This window comes from Rhamphochromis sp. 'chilingali' (genome assembly GCF_963969265.1).
Source record: "Rhamphochromis sp. 'chilingali' genome assembly, chromosome: 15".
In the NCBI taxonomy this organism is placed as follows: Eukaryota; Metazoa; Chordata; class Actinopteri; order Cichliformes; family Cichlidae; genus Rhamphochromis; species Rhamphochromis sp. 'chilingali'.
Window position 1 is genome coordinate 32699794 of NC_137942.1, and position 21720 is coordinate 32721513.

General features: G+C 40.7%; 2 protein-coding genes across 2 annotated transcripts; one reads left to right on the top strand and one right to left on the bottom strand.

Annotated features, from left to right (window-relative positions):
* Positions 1-530: 530 nt before the first annotated feature.
* prl (prolactin) lies at positions 531-5399 on the bottom strand. The gene is made up of 5 exons (XM_080904720.1): positions 4133-5399; positions 3016-3128; positions 2553-2660; positions 1632-1814; positions 531-1516 (listed from the first exon to the last, which is right to left on the bottom strand). The coding sequence occupies exons 1-5, from the start codon at positions 4194-4196 to the stop codon at positions 1325-1327; spliced, it is 660 nt and encodes a 219-aa protein (XP_080760846.1). The 5' UTR covers positions 4197-5399; the 3' UTR covers positions 531-1324.
* On the top strand, positions 3142-20191 carry LOC308411025 (uncharacterized protein). The gene is made up of 6 exons (XM_080904721.1): positions 3142-3274; positions 4055-4145; positions 7652-7732; positions 10978-11130; positions 18865-18975; positions 19831-20191. Exons 2-5 carry the CDS (start codon positions 4138-4140, stop codon positions 18950-18952), a joined length of 330 nt encoding a protein of 109 aa, XP_080760847.1. The 5' UTR covers positions 3142-3274; positions 4055-4137; the 3' UTR covers positions 18953-18975; positions 19831-20191.
* The last annotated feature ends 1529 nt before the right edge of the window (positions 20192-21720 follow it).

Consider the following 21720-nt stretch of genomic DNA (forward strand, 5'->3'; position numbering starts at 1 on the left):
CTTCCTTCTCTCACCCCAACCGGTTGCAGCAGATGGCCCCGCCCCTCCCTGAGCCTGGTTCTGCCGGAGGTTTCTTCCTGTTAAAAGGGAGTTTTCCTTCCCGCTGTCGCCAAAGTGCTTGCTCATAGGGGGTCATATGATTGTTGGGTTTTTCTCTTATGAAGCGCCTTGAGGCGACTTTTGTTGTGATTTGGCGCTATATAAATAAAATTGAATTAAATTGAATAGTGCTAACTACAGTGGACAGCTATTCAAAGGCTGTTTTCTTGTATTTGTGTCAGTGTTGATGGTATACTTCCACTAGTTTAACTAACTGGTGTGTGTCATCTGGCTTCATGGATAGATAAAGCTGGGTATCATCTGCATAGAATGAAAATGCTGTGCCTTTTGATAATACTACCTAAGGAAAACAGAACAGAACCCCGGTGGAACTCCACTGATTATATAGTGAGATCAATGAGCTCAGGCTGTTACATGCACGCTACTGATTTCCATTAAAACAAAGAATAAGTGACAACATTCTACTGTGCAAGAAAAACTTTAATGAAATACAGATTTAAAAGAAACAGTTCAGTTAAAAGGCACTAAGGCAACAATGCTTTTTAAAAGATGTCATTTAATCTAAAGTGCAAATGCTGCAGTTAATTAAGCATTAGTTAGGAAGAAAACATTCTCCACTCATTTTCTCCTTTAGTAGTATGACTTTGTGGGGATACTGCTTTAACACAACAAAAGGATGAGGAGGAGTCACAGGTTGACACACCGATTTGCTTCCATTCGTGACCACTGTCTGGTCACTTCATAATGCCAGGCCAGCTGGAAATCAAAATGGAAAGGTGCTCCATCAAGAAAGACAATGACACATTACTAAGGTCGGACAACAGTCTGCAGCTCCCCTTCCTATACTTTAAATCTGTTAACCTTTAAGGCTACTATTTAACAATCCTCCATAGTGTAAAGGTTTACATGTGTGCATAAACAAGCAAAAGATCTCCTGGCATAATCCCAGGAGGAGACACAAACTTCTTTGGGGTTGCATCAGGAAGGCCATCCAGCATAAAACACAATTAAACAAGGGGAGCGATCCACTGTGGTAACCCCTTGAGAATAAGGCAACAGCTGAAAGCAGCTTTAATTTATACATACACACTGAGAAATGGAGCAAGAAGGTCAATTTTTATGTGTTTTTGTAACTTATAACTCCTCCTTATCCTCGTGTTGCAAAACTAATCAGCAGGTAGGAATATAGTACCATGTATAATTCTATAGGCAGTACAAGCTTTCAGAACAATCTCCCCACAGAGTCAGGCTGGACACCCACTCTTCAGCACATCTCTGGTTGCATCTTTGCTGCCCGGCAGCGTAGGACTTTCAGGAAGCTGTCAATCTTGTGAGAGTCCCGACGGAGGCAGGACAGCAGAAAGTTGAAGTTGATCAACTTGGTAATCTTGTCCTGGCCGAGGCTGGTGCCTCCTCGGTAGGGCAGTGAAGTGATGGCCTGAGCAGATGAACCCATCTGGACACAAACAGGCCGGGAAAAATCATTTTAATGATACATTTTGTATTTGCACTGTAAATGAAAATAACTTTTTATTTTCCCCCCAAAGCTCCTGCAGCCATCTCTTACACACCTTGCTAGATAGTACATCCAGGCCATCCTTGAGACTTTTGGAGTACTGCTGCATCTCCTGGATCTTGTTGAATATGGTGCTTTGTGCTGGGTGAGGCAGGGCACTAGCGGAGGAGGACAGGAGTACGAGAGGGTCCGACCAGGCTTGGAGGAGGGAGCGAGCCAGGGACATCAAATCTGACTCCTGGACAAGAAATAAATAGAAACAATACCACAAGAAGGTGAAGATGTTTGTGGGAAAACAGAAGCAGTATGCAGATTTGTGTCAGTCAGATACAGATTTCTTACTTTTGTCTAACTAAAGTTAAAAGGGGGGCAGGGGACTTCCCATGATGCACTCAGTGTTTCCTCTTTTCAGTGTCTGTGTGTTTACACACCACTCTGCATTTGATCATTAGCGATTATAAAACTCAGGCTCTCTTCCACAGTGTCTCTTTTGGCCTGTTTACCTCCGATTACCCTAAATCGATCACAGCTGAATCCGAGGCTGGTTCTGCGAAAGGAAGTTCTGTAAAAAGGAAGTTTTTCCTTCCCACCGTCACCAAGGGGGTCATCTGATTGTTGTGGTTTTTTCTCTCTAGTCTTTACCCTACAATATAAAGCACCTAAAGGCAACTTGTTGTGACTTTGCTCCATCTAAATAAAACAGATATCATTGAATTGTGTTGAAAATGCCCCTTTTTTTCTCATTAGCTTTTGTAGACAGTCAAATCCACACAGTCATTCTCAAAGTACTCTTTAAATGACTTACTGCTTAAAGGGGTCTCTGGAATATAATGTATTTCGCATGAGCTTGCAAGGTTGACATTCAATTTGATGTATAAGAGACAGTGGGGAAGGTGTTAAATACAAAACTGAATAATATGTGGTTAAAGCACATGGACGCAAACAATAATGTCAATACTGGAGTAAAAGCACTTACCGATACTTGAAGTGCTTGGTCCTTGTCAATGGGCGTCTGTAGAGAGGAGGTGTGGCACATTGCGGGACGCGGCATGATCACCCTGCCTATAGGAGGGAAGTGAGAGTCCTGGGAGGGACAGAAGTTGAGCGTTAGTCTCTTTAAAAAAAGAAAACGAACAGATTTTTCTCTGTGATGGAACGTAAGGATGCAGAATGCTTTAATTCAACAGAAAGGCTTTCAATCCCCACTTTTCAGGACATTAAATGAATATTGTCCTGCTCGAATAGATCAGTTAAAATTGTTTGCTGTAATTCAGTGCATAGTTCCTGAAGATGAGGCAGCTTCAAGCAGACCCACTGCACTGCATGTCAAGCTAATAAGGAAGCATCGGGTTTAAACAGGAAGTTTGTGTTTTTTATGTTTGGGGAGACTGTGACATTTCATTTACAGTGCAAACACACACACACAAACAGGTACAGACCAGCTCCTGGGTGAGCGTCGTGCTGAGCGAGTGCAGTTTGTCAGAGTGCTGAGAGGCTCGCTCGAGCAGTTCGTTGATGGGGACGGCTCTGCACATTGCCACCACACACAACACTGTGAAGCATGAAAAGATGAGCGGAGGCAGAGTTAGAGAAAGCAGCTGCAGGGCCACAGTTTGGTGTCCTTTTGGCTTTTTCCCTCTTTTTCTCTTACGTCTGCTTATCGGGGGGGCTGGGTGGAATGTGAGCATCATTCAACAGGTACAGCTGTCATTTGTTTTTCCTTATTTTTCTTTTATGTTTGAGTTAAAATTTCTGACCTGCATCTAATCTATAAAAGGTATACTTTATTTATAGAAACAAAATTTCTTGTTAATCATAAATATAAATATTACGCTGGGTCTGATAACTGATTTTCAATCTGGCTTTAGTCAATGCAAAAGTGCCATCATCAGTGCTGCCATTATAATTATTAGGTTAATTTAATTCAAAATGTTATGCACTGAAAAATACATTAAGAATACATTATTATGGCTTTCTAACTTCTAGTATAATAAATAAATAAATAAAAACAAATTAATAGCCAACTCTGGTGCAATCATTTTTAAACATAACTTTTTAAAATCCCCTTAAAAAAAAACAAAAAAAATATTTTTTTTTAATAATTACTACAATACGTTGAATAACAAGCAAGAACACTTAGTGAAAAAAGTATATTAGTGAATGAATGGTACGTGTCATATAATTTTATTGAAAGCTAATCTAAATTTGGTTTATATAGGGCAAAGAAATGATCAGACCACTGCAATAAACAATGTTAATAGGATGATATTTACGTTTAATATATGCGATACAGATGCATATATTGATGTTATGCAGTTTGGTTGTCAGTGCTGGTGAGCAAACTTGTAACAGTGTTGTTTCTAAATATAATCACGCTTACAAATTTGTATCTTGTTGGTACAAAACTGTAGAACCTCAGGTCTGAACATTTACATTTTCATAAACGCAGATTTTAACTTCTAACATTTTCTTTTAAAGCAAATGATCCATTCTAAGCATCGTGGACTGTTCTGTACAAATCAGTTTTCAGAAGTAAAACGGCTACGCTGAGCTCACCTGTCATGAAGAGGTTGGTTCCACTGGTTCTTCTCTGAGCCATCTCTCTTCTTTTTCTGTCCATTAGCCGTCGCTTCTTCTCCTCGTCGCTTTTTCTTCTTCTTGGTCCATCTTGCCTCCATTTTATAGTTCTTTGGCTCCAGTTGTTTGGTTATGCAGGAGCAGGGTGACTGTGTGCTAATTGTCAAGAACTTGCTGGAACCAGTTTATAATGAGAAACATGGTGGAGGGGCTTTGAATGGATGCAACAGGATGCAGTCACAGGTTGATAAGGTGTGCGTGTGTGTGTGTGTGTGTGTGTGTGTGTGTGTGTGTGTGTGTGTGTGTGTGGTGGGGTAAGGTGGAAAATGTTTGTTCCTGATTCTGATTGGGTGGATGAATAAAAATGCTCACATAAAGTTTTGTAAAAGCGCCGTGACACATGCAGGTTTGACGTAACCAACCAACAGGTTCTCCCACAGGACACGAAAACTCTAACACAACTCTAACACACCTGGATTACAACTGATCTTTTCAGTCCTTGAGCTTCTTCCATTTAAGCCATTAAACTTACAATTCTCATTAAATGATCTAGATGACATGACATAAGTCAAAGTAGAAATGAAAATCTTCAGTTTTAATAACCAGGATGAGCTGTGGGACCAAACAATTTGTAAGTTGACCGTTAATCTTCTTACAAATGTATTTTACAAATCACAAATATTTAGAAAAATATTAAAATATTGTTATAAATAAAATATGAGAATAATATTATGAATTCCTTAGTAATACGTACCAGTTTTAGCTGAAGAGACTCAGTAAGCACGTAAGATCTTAAATGTCATGCTATGTATTTGTTAATGATAAATATTGTTACATAATAAAAGTTTAATTACTGATCAGTGAGACCATCCTGATCATCAGGCATCAAATACTGCTGAGATGTGCACATGCTGTTGTTTATCATTTCTCTGTAGGCACCTGTTGCCAAAACTAAGAAACATCATATTTGAACTAAAATCACACTTTCAGTTATTAATGATTAGTGAAGAGTAAATAAAAGTGGTAACGATTAAAAAAATAACATCTTGAATCTTGTCAACTAAACATGTATCTTTGCATTACTATTGATGGTTATTATAAAGCATTACACAGTATACTTATGTACACCAGGTCATACTTGTGCCTATTTAGTATGCTTTTAACCTTTGAGTAGAGTTAGACCTTGCTCTTCTCACCCGCAAACTCATTTTGCAAAATACAGGCAGTGGAGGCATCTGCTGGACAAACACGGAAGTACACACACACACACACACATCCCCCATTCCTTTTCCAGGGTGTGTGTGTGTGTGTGTGTTTGTGGGGGTGGGGGGGGGGGGGGGGGGGGGGGGGGGTGGGGGGGTTACTGGGCTAACTGGTGAGAAGTGACAAAAAACAAACGACATGACGTAAAATTCAGCTTTTCTGAGATTTTATCTCGTTTTATAGAGTATCAGCAATTGATCCTTGTTGGTCTCGTCTTTGGCGACCGACAAAGTCTGTAATCACCTCATTCTTAATGGTGCTGTGATTTAATTTATGATGATTTTATTGATATTTTTTTCCAAGCAGCTCTTTCCATCAGGTTTGTGTGCAATCCATGGAGATTTTAGCAGAGCTGATTATGGCGCTGCCTCTTTCCTAGAGCCCACTCATGAAGATGAAACTTTTCCCATGCCCGAACCCAAAAAAGTATTTTCACTAGATCACCATCACAGGTCACCTTCAACAAGGTTTTACTCTTTCTCTGCCTGATTTGCTAATCTATGAGTTTTCATGTCTATACCACATGAAAAGTTTATATAAATTAGCCACCTTTTGGTGTTGTTATGCCATGGAGACGTTTGTGTGTGGACTTTGCATCTTGTCGCTGTGTTTTCTGGCTTCTCAGGTACTCCAGGCTTCCTCCCACATGCATTCATATAAGCTTAACTGGTGTTTCTAAACTGGTCATAGGTGTGAATGTGAGTTTGAATTCTTGTCTTTTTCTCTTTCTTAGTCCTGGGATGGACTGGTCGCCCATGTCAATAGCTGAGATTGACTCAAGGCTCCCCGAAAGAGCCTGATTCGGATAAGAGGCTAAGTAAATGGATGGCTGGATTATCCCAGTGTTTACAGATGGACTCCAGACTGCACTGGTGGATTGAAGTTGCAAACACTACAAACATTTTTATCCCACAACTCAGCTCAGCGTTGTGTGGAAAGTTCCAACCAAACGATTTTATTAATATAGCACCAATTCACAGCAATTGCTGTTTCAACTGTGCTTTATATTGAACGCAACAGCACCTACAATATTACAATCTGCCATGGTGGGTTGGAGTTCAGGGGTCTAAATGCAAACAGACCAAACATTTCACTTTCTTAAAGAACATGAGCAATTGTTTCTAGAGCTCTGTGCTCTGTCTCAACCTCAGGTCCTGTGCCATTTGGGCAACTACGAATAAAAGGTGTTGTTTGACAGTAAAGCCGATTTGATGACGATTTTGTGACTACCAAGTCATTAAGCAATCAGTGAGTAGTCAGATTTTCTCAATGCACATCATGACTTCTGATTGTAAAAAGAGACTTCATAATGGGACTGCCTAACCAATACAGTCTCTACATACAGTCTGTGGCTCTACTGTTTTACCTACAGTCTACAGTTTGTAATGGTAGGGTCATCATCAAGACAGCGATGGCGATGAACACCAAACCAGTTTGTGACGTGACAGTGGCGACGTCTATCTTTTATCGATGCCTCGAGCACAAAAAGGCACGTTTGTGATGTGGTGTTGACTGTTTCATCAAACGGGCTCCTGTTCCCTTTGTGGACACATTCTCCAAAAGTCAAGAGGTCATATATGTGATGCTCGCTTTAAACAGCCCTCCCATACACTCCCCCCCCCAACCTTATCCTTTCAGACTATACTACCAAAGTACCACAGCAGGCGTCTCATGTGTGACCTACAGACTGACTTTGAAGGCTCCTCTGATTTTAGCACCACCTCCAGCATGCACACACACTTTTTTGTATTCTACCTGCTGGCAGCAGATTCCTGTTTATTGTCAAGAAAACAGTTCATGTTGTTGGCTTTGTCTCACAGAGCAACACTGACTGTGTGCTTGCATGTTTAGTAAATATGCATGCGGTGTTTAAATCATGCCAAGTCAGCATGCGGCCTGAGGGTCTTACGTGTATGAGGGAGGAAGCTGCACATAGATGAGCTAAAAATGAATCAGAATAAGAGAAAAAGAAAAATGTGAGAACCTCCAGAGTCATATTTCATTGTTTTATGGACTGTTAGGGTGGCCTTGCTGCAGGGCACCACAGTGCTGCCAGCACGCTATGCATTAAATGTTACACATTTATGTGAATCCCCCCCCCTCCTCTTGAGTTCCCTTTAACCCCCATGGTGTCTCAAACAGAAGCATCTTCTTTTTTAGGCTGTTGCTCTTTTGACTTTCCATATTCCACCTCGCCACTCCCCCTCCCCCAAACACTCCCTGTTTGTCTTTCAGACTGCTGACAGCAAACCCACCGTGCACAGTTTTTTCCCCTAGCTGTCCACCTCAGGATCCAGACATCCCATCTGCAGATAGGTAGGATTTAACAGCATTGGTGAATACATTTAAGCAGGTATGCTGGGGTTTCTGCACAGGAAGCCACTTCTGTGATTGAAAGTACATGGTGTACTTGTCCTGACGCGCATGAGCAACATAGTTGTTTTGCCCAAAGAGATGTTTTCCTTATTTTCTGTAAAAATAATGCTTACAGTGGACACCGGGTAATCTGATGACATGTCTTTTTTTCCTTGAATAGTGGAATTTGGTCATAATTTGTTCGTGCTTTACCCCATGACTTCATGCCAGTGAAATTACGCATGAGTGAGCATTATTTTTGGGAGAGAAGGTGACGGAAAGAGGAGTCTGTTTGTTTTTTAAAAGCAAAGAACTAAGTGGTTGGCATTGTATGCTAATGTAATTTAGGGACACTTTTCTCTGTGGAATATGAATGAGGAGTTTGGACTGTTGGATTGTTTCAGGGTCCTGAAACAATCCGAGTGTGAGTCCTGGCTGATGTGTGGCTGAGATCGTAAAAGAAAAGAAGTAAAAAAAAGAAAAGAAAAGCATGTGTTGTTTTATCGTGAAACTCCGCAGCGGTGGCTACAAAAACGGCCTAAGTTAATAATGCTCACACACATGCATTCACTCCCTCTTCCTTAAATGGGATTGTGACAAGTGTATAAATCTTTTCAAGCCACATAGTGGGAGCAGAATTACACAGAATTATGATCCTTATTCAAGCAGCAGTTGTGGCTAATTGAGTGTCATCTTCAGGGTGTCTGATGTACACCCAGTTCCTGTTAAACGATCCGTCTTTGTATGAGGTGTGGACTCTGGACAATGACTTCCACTTCCTGTGCTTTACTGAATTCAAATTAATATTTATAAGACAATCACAGTTGTTATTATTATTATTATTATTATTATTATTATTTTCTTTTTAATGATGATGGTGAAAGGAAATTCCTTTTTATTCCTATTTATTCCAACATTCCCAAGGGTCTCACCTTTGTCTGTTCTGGTTAATTTTTTTTAAAGCAAAGTTAGTCTGTATCCAAAAAACAAACAAACAAATTTGTTAGAATCTAACCAGCAGCTCTGAAGGCGCCAGGCCACAATATGAAACGATAAAGCAGTATGCTCAGTGTAGCTCAGCTGGTGTATTAAAATGGATCTGACACACTTTTTAGACTTACAGAATAGACTGCATTTCACTTAGTTGCAAGTTGAAGGCTGAAAATCAAACTGGCCTCCTTTCTTCGTATTTTCCGTATATTATTTTATTTACTCTGGAGCTAGTTAGCTTAATTTAGCATGAATACTCCACATGTGACCAAATATCCCAATGTCAGGTTTTCACCTATTTGAAGAAAAAAAAATTCACAATAACAGTAATATTACAGTACAGTAATATTAAATATATATTACAGTACAAATATATAAATGAAATCAGGAAAAATGCATTTGTACCATACCAAAGCTGTAAGCTAGCTGTTCCCAGCAGCTAGCTTACAGCTTAAAGTAAGCTAACAATGTCCTGGCGCTGTGTGTGTGTGTGTGTGTGTGTGTGTGTGTGTGTGTGTGTGTGTGTGTGTGTGTGTGTGCGCCACTTTTTCTTTTCTTGGTGGGGACCAAAATCTGAAATTTACTATCCTCGTGGGGACCACCAGCCCTATTGGTTCCCACGAGTTCGATGGCATTTTTCACACTCAAAGTGTGGTTTTAGTGTCAGGGTTATGGTTATGGTTAGGTTTAGGGTAAGGGTTAGGCATTCATTTTTGATGGTTAGGGTAAGCGCCATGGGAAAGCATTATGTCAATGAGATGTCCCCACTAGGACAGCAACACCTGACGTGTGTGTGTGTATGTGTGTGTGTGTGTGTGTGTGTGTGCGTGCGTGCGTGTGTGCTTTTCCCAGAAAATTTGTTTTCCCTTTCTCCAAATTATGGTTAGGGTGGAGTTAGGGTTAGAGTTACCCACTCAGACCTCGAGGGGTTAACTGTCTGCTGACATCACCAAAATGGCAGCCAAATGAATAAAAGGAAAACCAATCTTCTGATCATAACGGAAAGGTAAAAGCAGCAGACAGATTAAAAACCAATATTTATAAAAGTTATACCGTATAAGTGAGTAAATCTACATGCTGGATGAAAAGCAAAACCTTTATCTTGGCAGCGAGTAGGAGCCGTTGTGAATAGAATTGGAGTCAGGATGGAGGGATTGAGGCCCCTGCTCTTCGGTGGGTTGCAGGAAAAGTGGAGCAGAGAGATGATGAGACATCATGAAGGTTAATTTTTTTTAAAGCAAAGTTAGTCTGTATCCAAAAAACAAACAAACAAATTTGTTCGAATCTAACCAGCAGCTCATCAAAAAACTCAATCAGAACATTAATTAATAGTAAAAATTACAATTAGCAGCCTTCGTCCTAACTCTGACATTCCACGCAGTTCTCATGTGACCTTGGGAAAACTTTGGAGTTTGGTCACATTTTCCCACAAGGACACTTGGCTTCACTGATTTTGACTAAATGCAATAAATAAAGGTATTTAATTTTGCCTAGTGATTGTAAAAGATGGTGCCCTTTAACGTGTTTCCTTGTTATATATATTCCTTGACCTTTCAGGAATGGCAGCCATGAGCTGTGATGAAGACTTGCAGTTGCACAGAATTACCAGTAGATGGCAGCTTTTTGACAGACAGCTCTCGTTGGAAGACGAGCTGTCATGGTTGTCATGTGTGTGTGTACTTGCTTACACACACACACACACACACACACACACACACACACACACACACACACACACACACACACACACACACACACGTACGTTCATTTCACAGTCCACAAAACAACAACTTTAAAAACCTGACTTCAGGCCACTCTGATTTCTGATTTTTCATTTCACAGACATAGTAGTGGTATTGGTCGCTTCAGTGCATCATGGAGTTTTTATCTATTTTCTGAATGCCTGAACTAACACCTGTTAAGTAGTATTATAGGCATCAAACCTGTGTGATGAACCTCATAAATAAGGAACCCCAACAAATTCTAGAATCCTTTTTCTGTCCTTGTTCCTAAATCTTCCTCTTCTGGGTCACTGCCCTTTCACCTCTTCCACCCCCTCCCTCAGTTCTTGACTGCTATGTACACACGTGTGCTTCCCCTCTCACATGTTTTATCTCCTCCCACCTCCCGCTGTGCTCCCCTCCCCTTTCACCAGCTCGCTCACATCTCTACTTTCTCTCTCTGTCTGTCTCCGTTGGTGGCGCTGGGATCCATAGGCGTTCAGAGGACAAGAACTGGACAGCATACGCACCCTCAACACCACGTAGCAGCACCACCGCAGACATGTCGGACTCTGAAACCGCCGCCGCCCCTGCTGAGGCCCCCGTCCCTGCTGCTTGTGCAAACATCAAGGCTGACCTGGACAAGTGGTAGGTGCATGTTGGAGTGATTAACAGAAAAACAGTTTATATGTTTCTCATTTGCATATTTGCATATCCTTTAGAGTTGAAGAAAGGTTCTTATCCCAGACGCCAAAAACATAATAGGAACCTCTTGCAGTTCTTGGGTACACCTTTGATGCCTACACAAGTTCATCTCTGACTCTCAGAGTTGCCTTTAAACGTTTACACGCTGAGAAGTCAAAACCGAATTATCTGGATCATTCGTGATGTTCTTGGCCGTTACTTAACGAGCTATCAAACTGGAAAGAAAAACACCACGGCACCCAAATTAAGGGGGAGACTCGCATGTGTGGCAGCGGCTGGTCGTGGACTGCGGTATCCTAAAGTGCGCCATCCCAAAATGGAGTCGCTTCAGCGGTCATTGGCGTTTGCACTAAAAGTCTCCACATCTTGCGTGTTGAGATGTAAATGAATTTGACAACCTAGCTGAGCGCAAGTTTGAAGGTTATGAAAACTTAGGGTACCCCATGTAGGGCAAAGCGATTAAGGGATTAATGATGCGTGACAGCGGTGGTGATGCTCGATGCTTGGCCATACGGATGGATGGAGGCTGGGAATCTGCTTACGTCACTTGCCTCCCTTTCCCCAGAATTCCTCGCGTTAGCTCGTTCTGTTCGTATCCAGTGTCTCCTTTAGCCTCTTGCTATGTCAACGGACACAACAGATGCTGCTTTGTGAGAATGGAGGATAGCAATGACATAACACTACTACAGACATTTAGAGGTCTGAGTTCTTCACAGTCAAGTTCAATGAACTCCAGGGAACAGTTTTTATAGTGATTTCTTCAGTTGTAGTTGGAATTTGAGCTGTTCTGGTGTTAATAATTATGTGCTGGCAAAGTAAACACATTTTATTGATAGCAAAAGCTGCCCAGTTTTCTTCAGCCAGCCTGTTTAGTCTTGATAAGGTGGATATGAATGTGTGAAGCTATTAGATAAGCAAGCAGGTTGAGTGGGAATGGAAGGCATGGCATGGGTAATTGGCTAATCATGCGCCAGTGTGTTGATGACCTTTCCGATACCTCTGATATTTCTAGGTGAATGTTGAGGTTTAACATATATTCAAATGAAATATACAACTGATAACTGATTGATAAGTTCAGTTCCTCTTATGTTAAAGAATACACTGGGCACTCTGGCAAAAGCTGGCACTCTCAAGAGTATTTGAAAGTAAATGTTTTAAGGTGATAAGATGTTCTGTTGCTCATGCGGCATATCATGGTTTTACAAGATTATACTGTATGCGGGTCATTGCATGAAGCTGACCTGAACCTAACCTTGAAAGGTTGAAAATCAGGCAGCACCAGCACTATTTGTCCTTTAAGTTGTATAGAGCCAGAGTTAATTGTCCTACACTGATATTTGTCCCATAACCTGTAATTTCTGTGGAATCACTTTTTAAACTAGGGATAAATTTAACAGAAAAATAATTATGCTAACAAATTAATCATCAGTGAGTGCAGAATGGCAATCACTGTGAAATCAGTGTGTGTGTGTGTGTGTGTGTGTGTGTGTGTGTTGAGCTTAGAAATGTCACCAGAATCAGCAACTTTACAGAGTATTTTTAAGGAATTTTAGCTATTAGTTTAAGCTAGCTTCACAGACCTGGTTTGTTGTTTACCTTCTTACAGTGCTATTTTTGGCCACATGGGCCTTGTAAATGACCCATTCATTAAGAATGGGAGAATTAGGTACTAACTGGTAAACACACAGCACTTACCTGCTTAGCAATTAGCAGCTAAATGTTAAATTAAAACTACAGGGGTGTGTCGTGTTGGTAGCAGCTAATGCTAGCATTCTAGGCACGGCCCCATCGTTCTAATTCCCTAAGATCTGTAAGCAGACTTTTTTATATGAAACTGAAAGTCTAACCTCTTAGCTGTTGGGAATCCCACACTCATTCAGCTTTGCTCCTAAATTCATACGCTACATGTAAAAAGTAGATTTATTTTGCTGATACTGACATTCAAATTAACTTCTTTGGTTTAAGGTACAGTTTATACAAGTCAGCTCTCTATAGGACTTGCATCAGTATACATGCTCGCTTATATGATGGATGCTCCTGTGTACATTCATGTGCTGAAAGGAAGAATTCTTGCTATACTGCGGTCTCCATCAGTGTTATCCCAGCCAATTTTGAGCCAACTGTAGAGCCAAGAGGGCTCTGCCCTGTGTAAGCAATATATCAGAAATACCTGCGTATTTATAGACAGCAGCTTGTCAAAGTCATGGATAGAAATGTTACAAGTGTGACTGTATATGCTGGGTATCATTGCATGTTACTAGTCGGAGGTCACATTACTGCTCCACCTGACACCTGCTCCTTTTTAAGCAGGGCAGCCAAATAAGCAAACGCTTCTCTTTCACACCCAGCTGGAAACTTAGAGGGCAGCCATGATTAATATAGTCATGACCCTGTCAAGGTCACAGTGGCAAAGTCACACAGAGGTGAAGTGAGCAGGTTAAAAACTAAAATGCAATGCATGAACAGTATATCAACTATATTTTCCTTGACATTTATGATGAACTGAACTTGACGATGACTAACTAGCATTAATAAAGTGTTAAAAACATTATAAATTATAAATATATGTTTATTCCATACATTTTTCAAAAATTGCTCTTATTGATAAATGAATCACATGTTGTGTTATTTGTTTCAACCAGAGGCCTCAAATAAAGACGGCACGATACCACTTTTTTATGTCCGATACCAATACCAATATCATAAATTTGTAATAATATCTGCCGATACTGATATGAATCTGCTATAGCGTATTTTTTAATCAATAAAACTGTTTGTTTTTTTAATATCTTGCTGCATTTTGTATAAGTTCATACTTTTTGTCTTAAAAAGACAAAAAAACAAAACCACTAAAGCTATTCTCTTATACTTGTATTCAAAAAATACACTGCACCCAAAATAGTTCATAGTTCTAATAAACTTAAATCCTCCATCCTCCCTATTCTGGTATTTTAAAGAGTACTTAGCAGAAATATTAAACAACCTAACTAATAGGGCTGCCAACTCCCAGCAAAAAAATTGGGAACCACCCTCCGCCTCGTTTTGCTTAATTGACGTAATCAACTTTAATTTAATGCACGTGTACAAAATTTTTTTTTAAATTAAAAGAAATGCACAGAAATAAATTATTGTTCTACAATAAATAAATAGATAGAAATCTTTCTTCAACAGAATTGCAGACTGCACAGATGGTACCTTTACAAAGAAAAAAGTACTATAGCTTACTAGGGTATATATTCAGGGATGCACATAAGTGGTCCGCAGGTGCGCATTCGCTGTCAAAATAAAAGATGCACAACAGATAAGAAGCACATATTCGAGAAAACGCGCTTCTTTTGCATAAGTAATTGCTTACGGAGCTTGCTTCTTCGACATCTTTAAGAGTTCTGAACAAATGTCTGTCCTCCTCCAGAACATCTTATGTACACAAACACACGTTCCAACTTCTTATCCGGTGCGCGTCTTTTATTTTGACAGCGAATGCGCACCTGCGGACCATTTACGTGTACCCCTGTATATATTAGACTTAACAGTTACTATATACAGTAATGGACTTCTATACATTTTACATCAGATGAAAAATTTGGTTGTAAGATTCAGATAATTCATTATTAAAAGCTCGACATTTTAAATGAGAATAAGAAAGAAAAGTATGTCTTTGTGCCCCCTTGTCCCTGTTATTGCCGTCCCTGGCCCCCTGGCATAACTTTGCTAGATCTGCCCCTGCACAGTTACCAGCTGTCAGCTGCATAGAAAAGAATCCTGGTGTAGAAAGTAAATAGAGAAGAGGCAGTCGCTCCATATATCAGTTGTTAAGCTTAGCGTGGGAATGCTTTACAAACATTCAGAGATGAACTTACACACTTGCTTTACTTCTCTCTGGGATCACTTCCTCGGAGATGAAATGCCGGGTTGGTAGCAACGCTCCAAATGCTCAACCAGACCGCCAACAGGTCTGGCGCGCCACAGCCGCTCTATCACGTGACGCATACTGCTCCCACGTGCTAAGGTTCTGAGCTGAGTTACGCCATGTCGCAAGTTTTGTGAGGTGCTTTGGGGATATTTAATGGATCGGATTACATTTTTTATATCTCTCCGATATCCGAGCCAGTAATTTAGGTCAGTATCGGACCGATGCTTAATATCGGATCGGTCCATCCCTAGTCTCAAAACACCTCTAGCTGCTCCAGTGGCTCCCTTAATTTATTTAAATTCATTTATATAAATGAATAAATTTATAAAAGAAGGCAATGTGCCATGTTTATCAATGTAACTTCTATTTATTGCTGCTGAAAATTATTCCTTAAATTGTCTAGTTGTAAAAACGTGTAACCTATACCTGTATGTACCTAGGGTGCTACGTGTTTTATTTATTATGATTCATTTGCAAAAATACAGGTAGGACTGAAAGTATCTCTTTAGCTTTTAACATAAGCATAGACATACCAACACATATTTACTTCCTCTACTTCAGGTTCTCTTTTGCTGGTATAATAACAATGTATTTTTTTTAAAGAGCAAGCTCTTTTTTTAGTTCAATAATTAAATAAATGCAACAAAACATGATATTACTTTAATGAAATTGCAAAGTTAAAGTACCAAATGGTCATAGATAGCTCACTGAAGAGTAGCCACAGTCTCAAAGTCTCCTCAAAAATGAGGTCAAGGCTGGTTTAGACACCTGTTTGCAGGCCATGGCGATCTATGCAAACTCCTACAGTGAACATGCTGAATGTTAGCCATAGGAACCGTGGACATGCTGGCCTTACTCTTCCTCTGCCTTCCATAAACACTCTCACACTCACTTCCACAGTCGGCCTCTTTGGGCCCGATCGCCTGCGGCTGTATGGACGCACATGCATTTAATTTCTGGCTGGAATTTGGTGACTCGGCAGACGTCAGTAATCTGAGTGTAGCACTGCTGCTGTGTCAGACTAGCTACAGCCTCTTCCCCTCCAGCTCACCATGCTGGACGGACAACAGCTTTCACGCCTGTGGAATCTGTTTATTCATTGTTTTGGTGATTTTTTTTCAACATCCAGATGGGTAAAGTGCATTTTACAAAAGCAGATTTTTGAAAGACTCAGATGTTTCAATAAAGGCACAAAATGGAACATCCTTACTTCTTTGGGTCTTAACTTGTTGACATATATTGTTTTAAGAAGTCTCAAGCAGAAATGTTGGACAATCACCGTCCTAATAAACTCTGTGCTTTGATGATTCTCATCGCTACCTCACAGGACAGTGACACAGCTAATCACATGACCTCCTGGCTAAATCCTGGCATCTGCATCATCATTTTACCCTTCTGCACCTGCTCACTGATCTATTATACATGTTGGTCCCAGTGGACTGACTATAGCAAGCCCAGCCTAAATAATTCAGATTACGCTTCCTGATTGTGTCCAAGACAAGGAGACAACGTCCCTCCTCCACCCCGTGCAGAGTGGCAATCGGACCTGGACATGCTTGGATCAGGATACTAGTGCTCAGTGGTGCAGAGTTGCTTTCATTCAGTCTGTGGTCATATATTCACTAAAACAACCAATTGGTTTTGTTCCTGGTTGCTTGTACCACGCTCATTCAGAATCACGCTCTCTCTCCCTCTCTCAGAAGATTGCGTGATGCCTGTAGTTGCGATGATGTCATCAGATCCTTACCCTCGTCTGCCCATGCATGTGAGCACCCTGCTCCTATGCTTTATGTAATCCCTATATTTTCTTAATATTTGTTCACATGCAGATAGTAGGACTTTACAAGTACAATAATGTTCCTGTTCTTCTTCTTCTTGTTGGGTTTGATTCAGAGACATGTACATGCATGTTGATGGCACTGTGGCAGGATTATCTGGCAACACAGCCTCAGGGTTTGATTCTGCTCAGCTCTGATGTTGGGTCATTATTGCAGTGCATGCAACATAACCACTCAATGCCCCACTCCCATTTCCTTGCACACCCTCGCCAAGCAGCAGACACACACCGTTCTCTCCAACTCTCCTGGCAAAGTAAAGTGCTGAGTGATAATCTGCAGCAGCCAGCTGTACGTTACATCACTCTGAAGGCGCCAGGCCACAATATGAAACGATAAAGCAGTATGCTCAGTGTAGCTCAGCTGGTGTATTAAAATGGATCTGACACACTTTTCAGACTTACAGAATAGACTGCATTTCACTTAGTTGCAAGTTGAAGGCTGAAAATCAAACTGGCCTCTTTTCTTCGTATTTTCCGTATATTATTTTATTTACTCTGGAGCTAGTTAGCTTAATTTAGCATGAATACTCCACATGTGACCAAATATCCCAATGTCAGGTTTTCACCTATTTGAAGAAAAAAAAATTCACAATAACAGTAATATTACAGTACAGTAATATTAAATATATATTACAGTACAAATATATAAATGAAATCAGGAAAAATGCATTTGTACCATACCAAAGCTGTAAGCTAGCTGTTCCCAACAGCTAGCTTACAGCTTAAAGTAAGCTAACAATGTCCTGGCGCTCTGTGTTTGTGTGTGTGTGTGCCATTTTTTCTTTTCTTGGTGGGGACCAAAATCTGAAATTTACTATCCTCGTGGGGACCACCAGCCCTATTGGTTCCCACGAGTTCGATGGCATTTTTCACACTCAAAGTGTGGTTTTAGTGTCAGGGTTATGGTTATGGTTAGGTTTAGGGTAAGGGTTAGGCATTCATTTTTGATGGTTAGGGTAAGCGCCATGGGAAAGCATTATGTCAATGAGATGTCCCCACTAGGACAGCAACACCTGACGTGTGTGTGTGTGTGTGTGTGTGTGTGTGTGTGCGTGCGTGCGTGTGTGCTTTTCCCAGAAAATTTGTTTTCCCTTTCTCCAAATTATGGTTAGGGTGGAGTTAGGGTTAGAGTTACCCACTCAGACCTCGAGGGGTTAACTGTCTGCTGACATCACCAAAATGGCAGCCAAATGAATAAAAGGAAAACCAATCTTCTGATCATAAAGGAAAGGTAAAAGCAGCAGACAGATTAAAAACCAATATTTATAAAAGTTATACCGTATAAGTGAGTAAATCTACATGCTGGATGAAAAGCAAAACCTTTATCTTGGCAGCGAGTAGGAACCGTTGTGAATAGAATTGGAGTTGTGATGGAGGGATTGAGGCCCCTGCTCTTCGGTGGGTTGCAGGAAAAGTGGAGCAGAGAGATGATGAGACATCATGAAGGCGGAGGAGGAGCCAGTCAATTGGTTTACGTTCATGTAACATGAACCCTCTCCTCCTGTGGCCTCCCCCTGTTACCTCTGTGTCTTATTATCTCTCCATTATCACGCAACCTCCCTCCCTCCCATCAAACAGATGGGTCCACGCACATGGCTGTTCTGTCTCCCTCCCTCTCTCTCGCTCCATCACCCTAATGCACTGTGGCAGTGTCGGCTGTGTTCGCTCCTGAATGGGAAGCCTGAAATTGTTCCCAAGCTTGAAATCGCTCTTCCTCTCTCGCTCTGTCGCATTCATCTCTTCTTCCTATTCTTCAGCTTTTCCCTCTTGTTGAGAGCTGTTGCTCGTGTTTTTGCTTCTACCAATGTTAGCACACCAAACATGCATGTGTTTTGCCAACAGAATTCCTTGGATTGGCATCCAGTTGATGCTTAACTCCTGTACGTGGGTTTACTTGAGGTCTAACTGTTGTTAATCTTTCCTCCAGTGTGGCGGAGAAGGGAGCCGGCGGCTGCAAAGATCTGATGGAGGCCTTCGCTGCTTGTGTGAAGAGTGCAGCTGAAGGGACGTCATGAGGAGTCGCCCTCCAGCCTCAAATGTAAGCATGTTGCATAATTGAATGATTAATTCCATAACAGCTTCGGTGGGGGGTTATTTATAGAAACCTTTGTGAATCGTCTGAAAATGGTTTCAACAGGAATAGAGAATACAAGTGTTTATTCTCTAAATATATCTTTAAAAAATGAACTATGGCTGAATTCTCTTTAGCTGGTCCTGCTGGTTTACTGTTCCAACGCTGACTATAATGACTATAATGCTCAGCTTAGCCTTACTTTGACATATCAAAAGTTTGTTATTATTGCCAAGACTTGGGAGGATAATTTTTAGGAGAAACAAAAATGACATATTCTGATAAACTGGCAAATCAAATACATATATATGACTAAATAAAGATCCAAAATCTCATTATTGAGATGCTGAGTTTTAAAATATTTGCCGCTTTGTCAGTTGAAAAGCAGTTTCAATAAGAAGACACTTAAAATAACAATCCACTCACCAGAATTAACAAACAGCCCGACTGAGTGATCGGTCTGCTGTAGATATCAGTTCTTGGTAAAGAAACAGGTACTTTAATGCAGGCGTAAATGTATGCAAAACAAAGGATGAGAATGCAACTGGATCAGCCAGACCACATACAGAGATGATCTGGATTTCACTGGATCTGAGCCATGTGGGAATGCAGCCTGGACAACACCCGTGGCCAAAGGTATTCAGCTGGCCTACTGTATAATGAAAAAGGGAAGAAGCAAGTGGTATGATTTGGGAAGGTTGCAACATGTGACGCTCCTTGTCTGTATCTGTTTGAGATCAGCGGTTAGATATCAGATTATTTGTCAGGTCTGCCCAAAGGATCTTTGCCTTCATCAAGCTCAAATGTCTCTCGCTATTGCAGGTCCACTGCACTGAGTCCTCCAAGTTCCCAGCATTTTCCTTCTGCACAACAGCACTGGACCGATGACAACAACTCGAATGATGAAGATGATGATGATCATCATCACAGAGAGGCAAACACTGTGTTGATTTGGGCCGAGTTTGGGATCTGGTGGCAGAAACCACAGTTTCCTCCCCCCTGTCCTCCCCCTCATGTTTTAGGTTTTTCTGGGTCCCGCAGTCTTACCCGCTATTCCCCTCGTCCCTATGGCTGATATACATTATACTGACAATTCCAGAGAGCCAATGGGCTGTGATGTAAATTGTCGACTTGAAATGAATACTTATAAATGGTAATAAAAAGTATGAAATACTTGGTATAAAAACCAACTTGTGATTTCTGGCCTCTTGATTTGTAATACTGAGGATGCAGCAACCTTTGACCCAATCCTAGTTGTGCCTTGTAGAGGTTAGAGGTTAGCATGTACACCAAGACAGTAAATACGCAGAATAACTTCTAAATAACCGAGTAGCAATCTGAACATCTTTGTGATCATCAAAAGGATAGAGTGATGACACTGCTTCTGACATCAATGCTAGTTAAAATGGCTGTACAGAGACACATTATTGTATTGCTACAGTATGTCTTTATTTTCTGCAACATCTCCAATTTTTCCCAACATACTGACACTTTTTCAAAAACATATATATTAATTATTAATGACAGTTTATAAAGTAAATATGTCGTAAGGACTGGTTTGTCTAGTGACTGTTAATGCTTAGCTATCTTCAGTGTTAGCATTTTGATGCTAAGGATGAAACAGTGGAGTTCCAAGTTATCAGCTAATGCTAGCTAGCTTAGTTGCAATACACATATAATAGGGTGACCAACCATCCTCTTTTCCCCGAACATGTCCACTTTTCACGTTCTGTCCGGAGCGTCGGGGAGGATTTTCGAGATTGATGAAAATGTCCGGGTTTTTCTATAGGCCTACAGAGGAACCATATGTATGATGTCATCTCCGAGCTGATGCTTTGTGAGCGCTTGTTCTGCGCTCACAGACTGGACAGACAGCGTGCAGCAGCGCGCCTGATGATGTTTAAAAGACGTCAAAGCGCAAGTGGAGCTTTTCAGATAAACTGCAAAATAAATTTCCCTCATACGGTCCCGGTAATTTTTCTTATAAAGGTGAGGCATTCTTTCTGCACCATTATTTAATTCCAGAGGTTTTTGACTTCTTTTTTTTGCCCATGATGACTTGTAAAAGCCTAAATGACATTTTTGTTTCACCATTCATTGACCGCACAGAGAAGGCATTGTTTAAATGTGTTAAAAATTTCTTTAAGCAAACAGTATTATTAAAGTTGGAAATCAAAATATGGTCACCCTAACATATAAGATAGTTAAAACTAATAAAATACTAGAATCTCACTCACCAAGTCTGAAGGACAAATTTGTTGGATGGTTTGTACCACACAGCAAAGCACGTGATCAGTCAGGCAATCTGCAAAAATGCTCCAAATGGCACTAACAGCACACACAAAGAGACAAGGTCAAATTCAATGAGTCAGAGTAGTGAAGGAGAGCAGATTTGATGGGGACACATCAGTAGGGATGGGTATTGATAAGATTTTAACGATTCCGATTCCATTTTCGATTCTGTTTAACGATTGGATTCTTTATCGATTCTCTTATCGATTCTCTTTAAAAAAGGAGAACACTAAGGTCGATTAGCTTAGAACTTTGTTTTATATCTTCTCTTTGAACAAGATAGAAATTTAGGAGTAACATGGCCTTACAAACCCAACAGTGAGATCTTAAGAGATCCAGCCTACGGCTCTTCAATGGGGTGTCACAGGGTCCCCAGGAAAAAAAATGTAAATGTAAAATAATAAAATAAATATTCTTCTG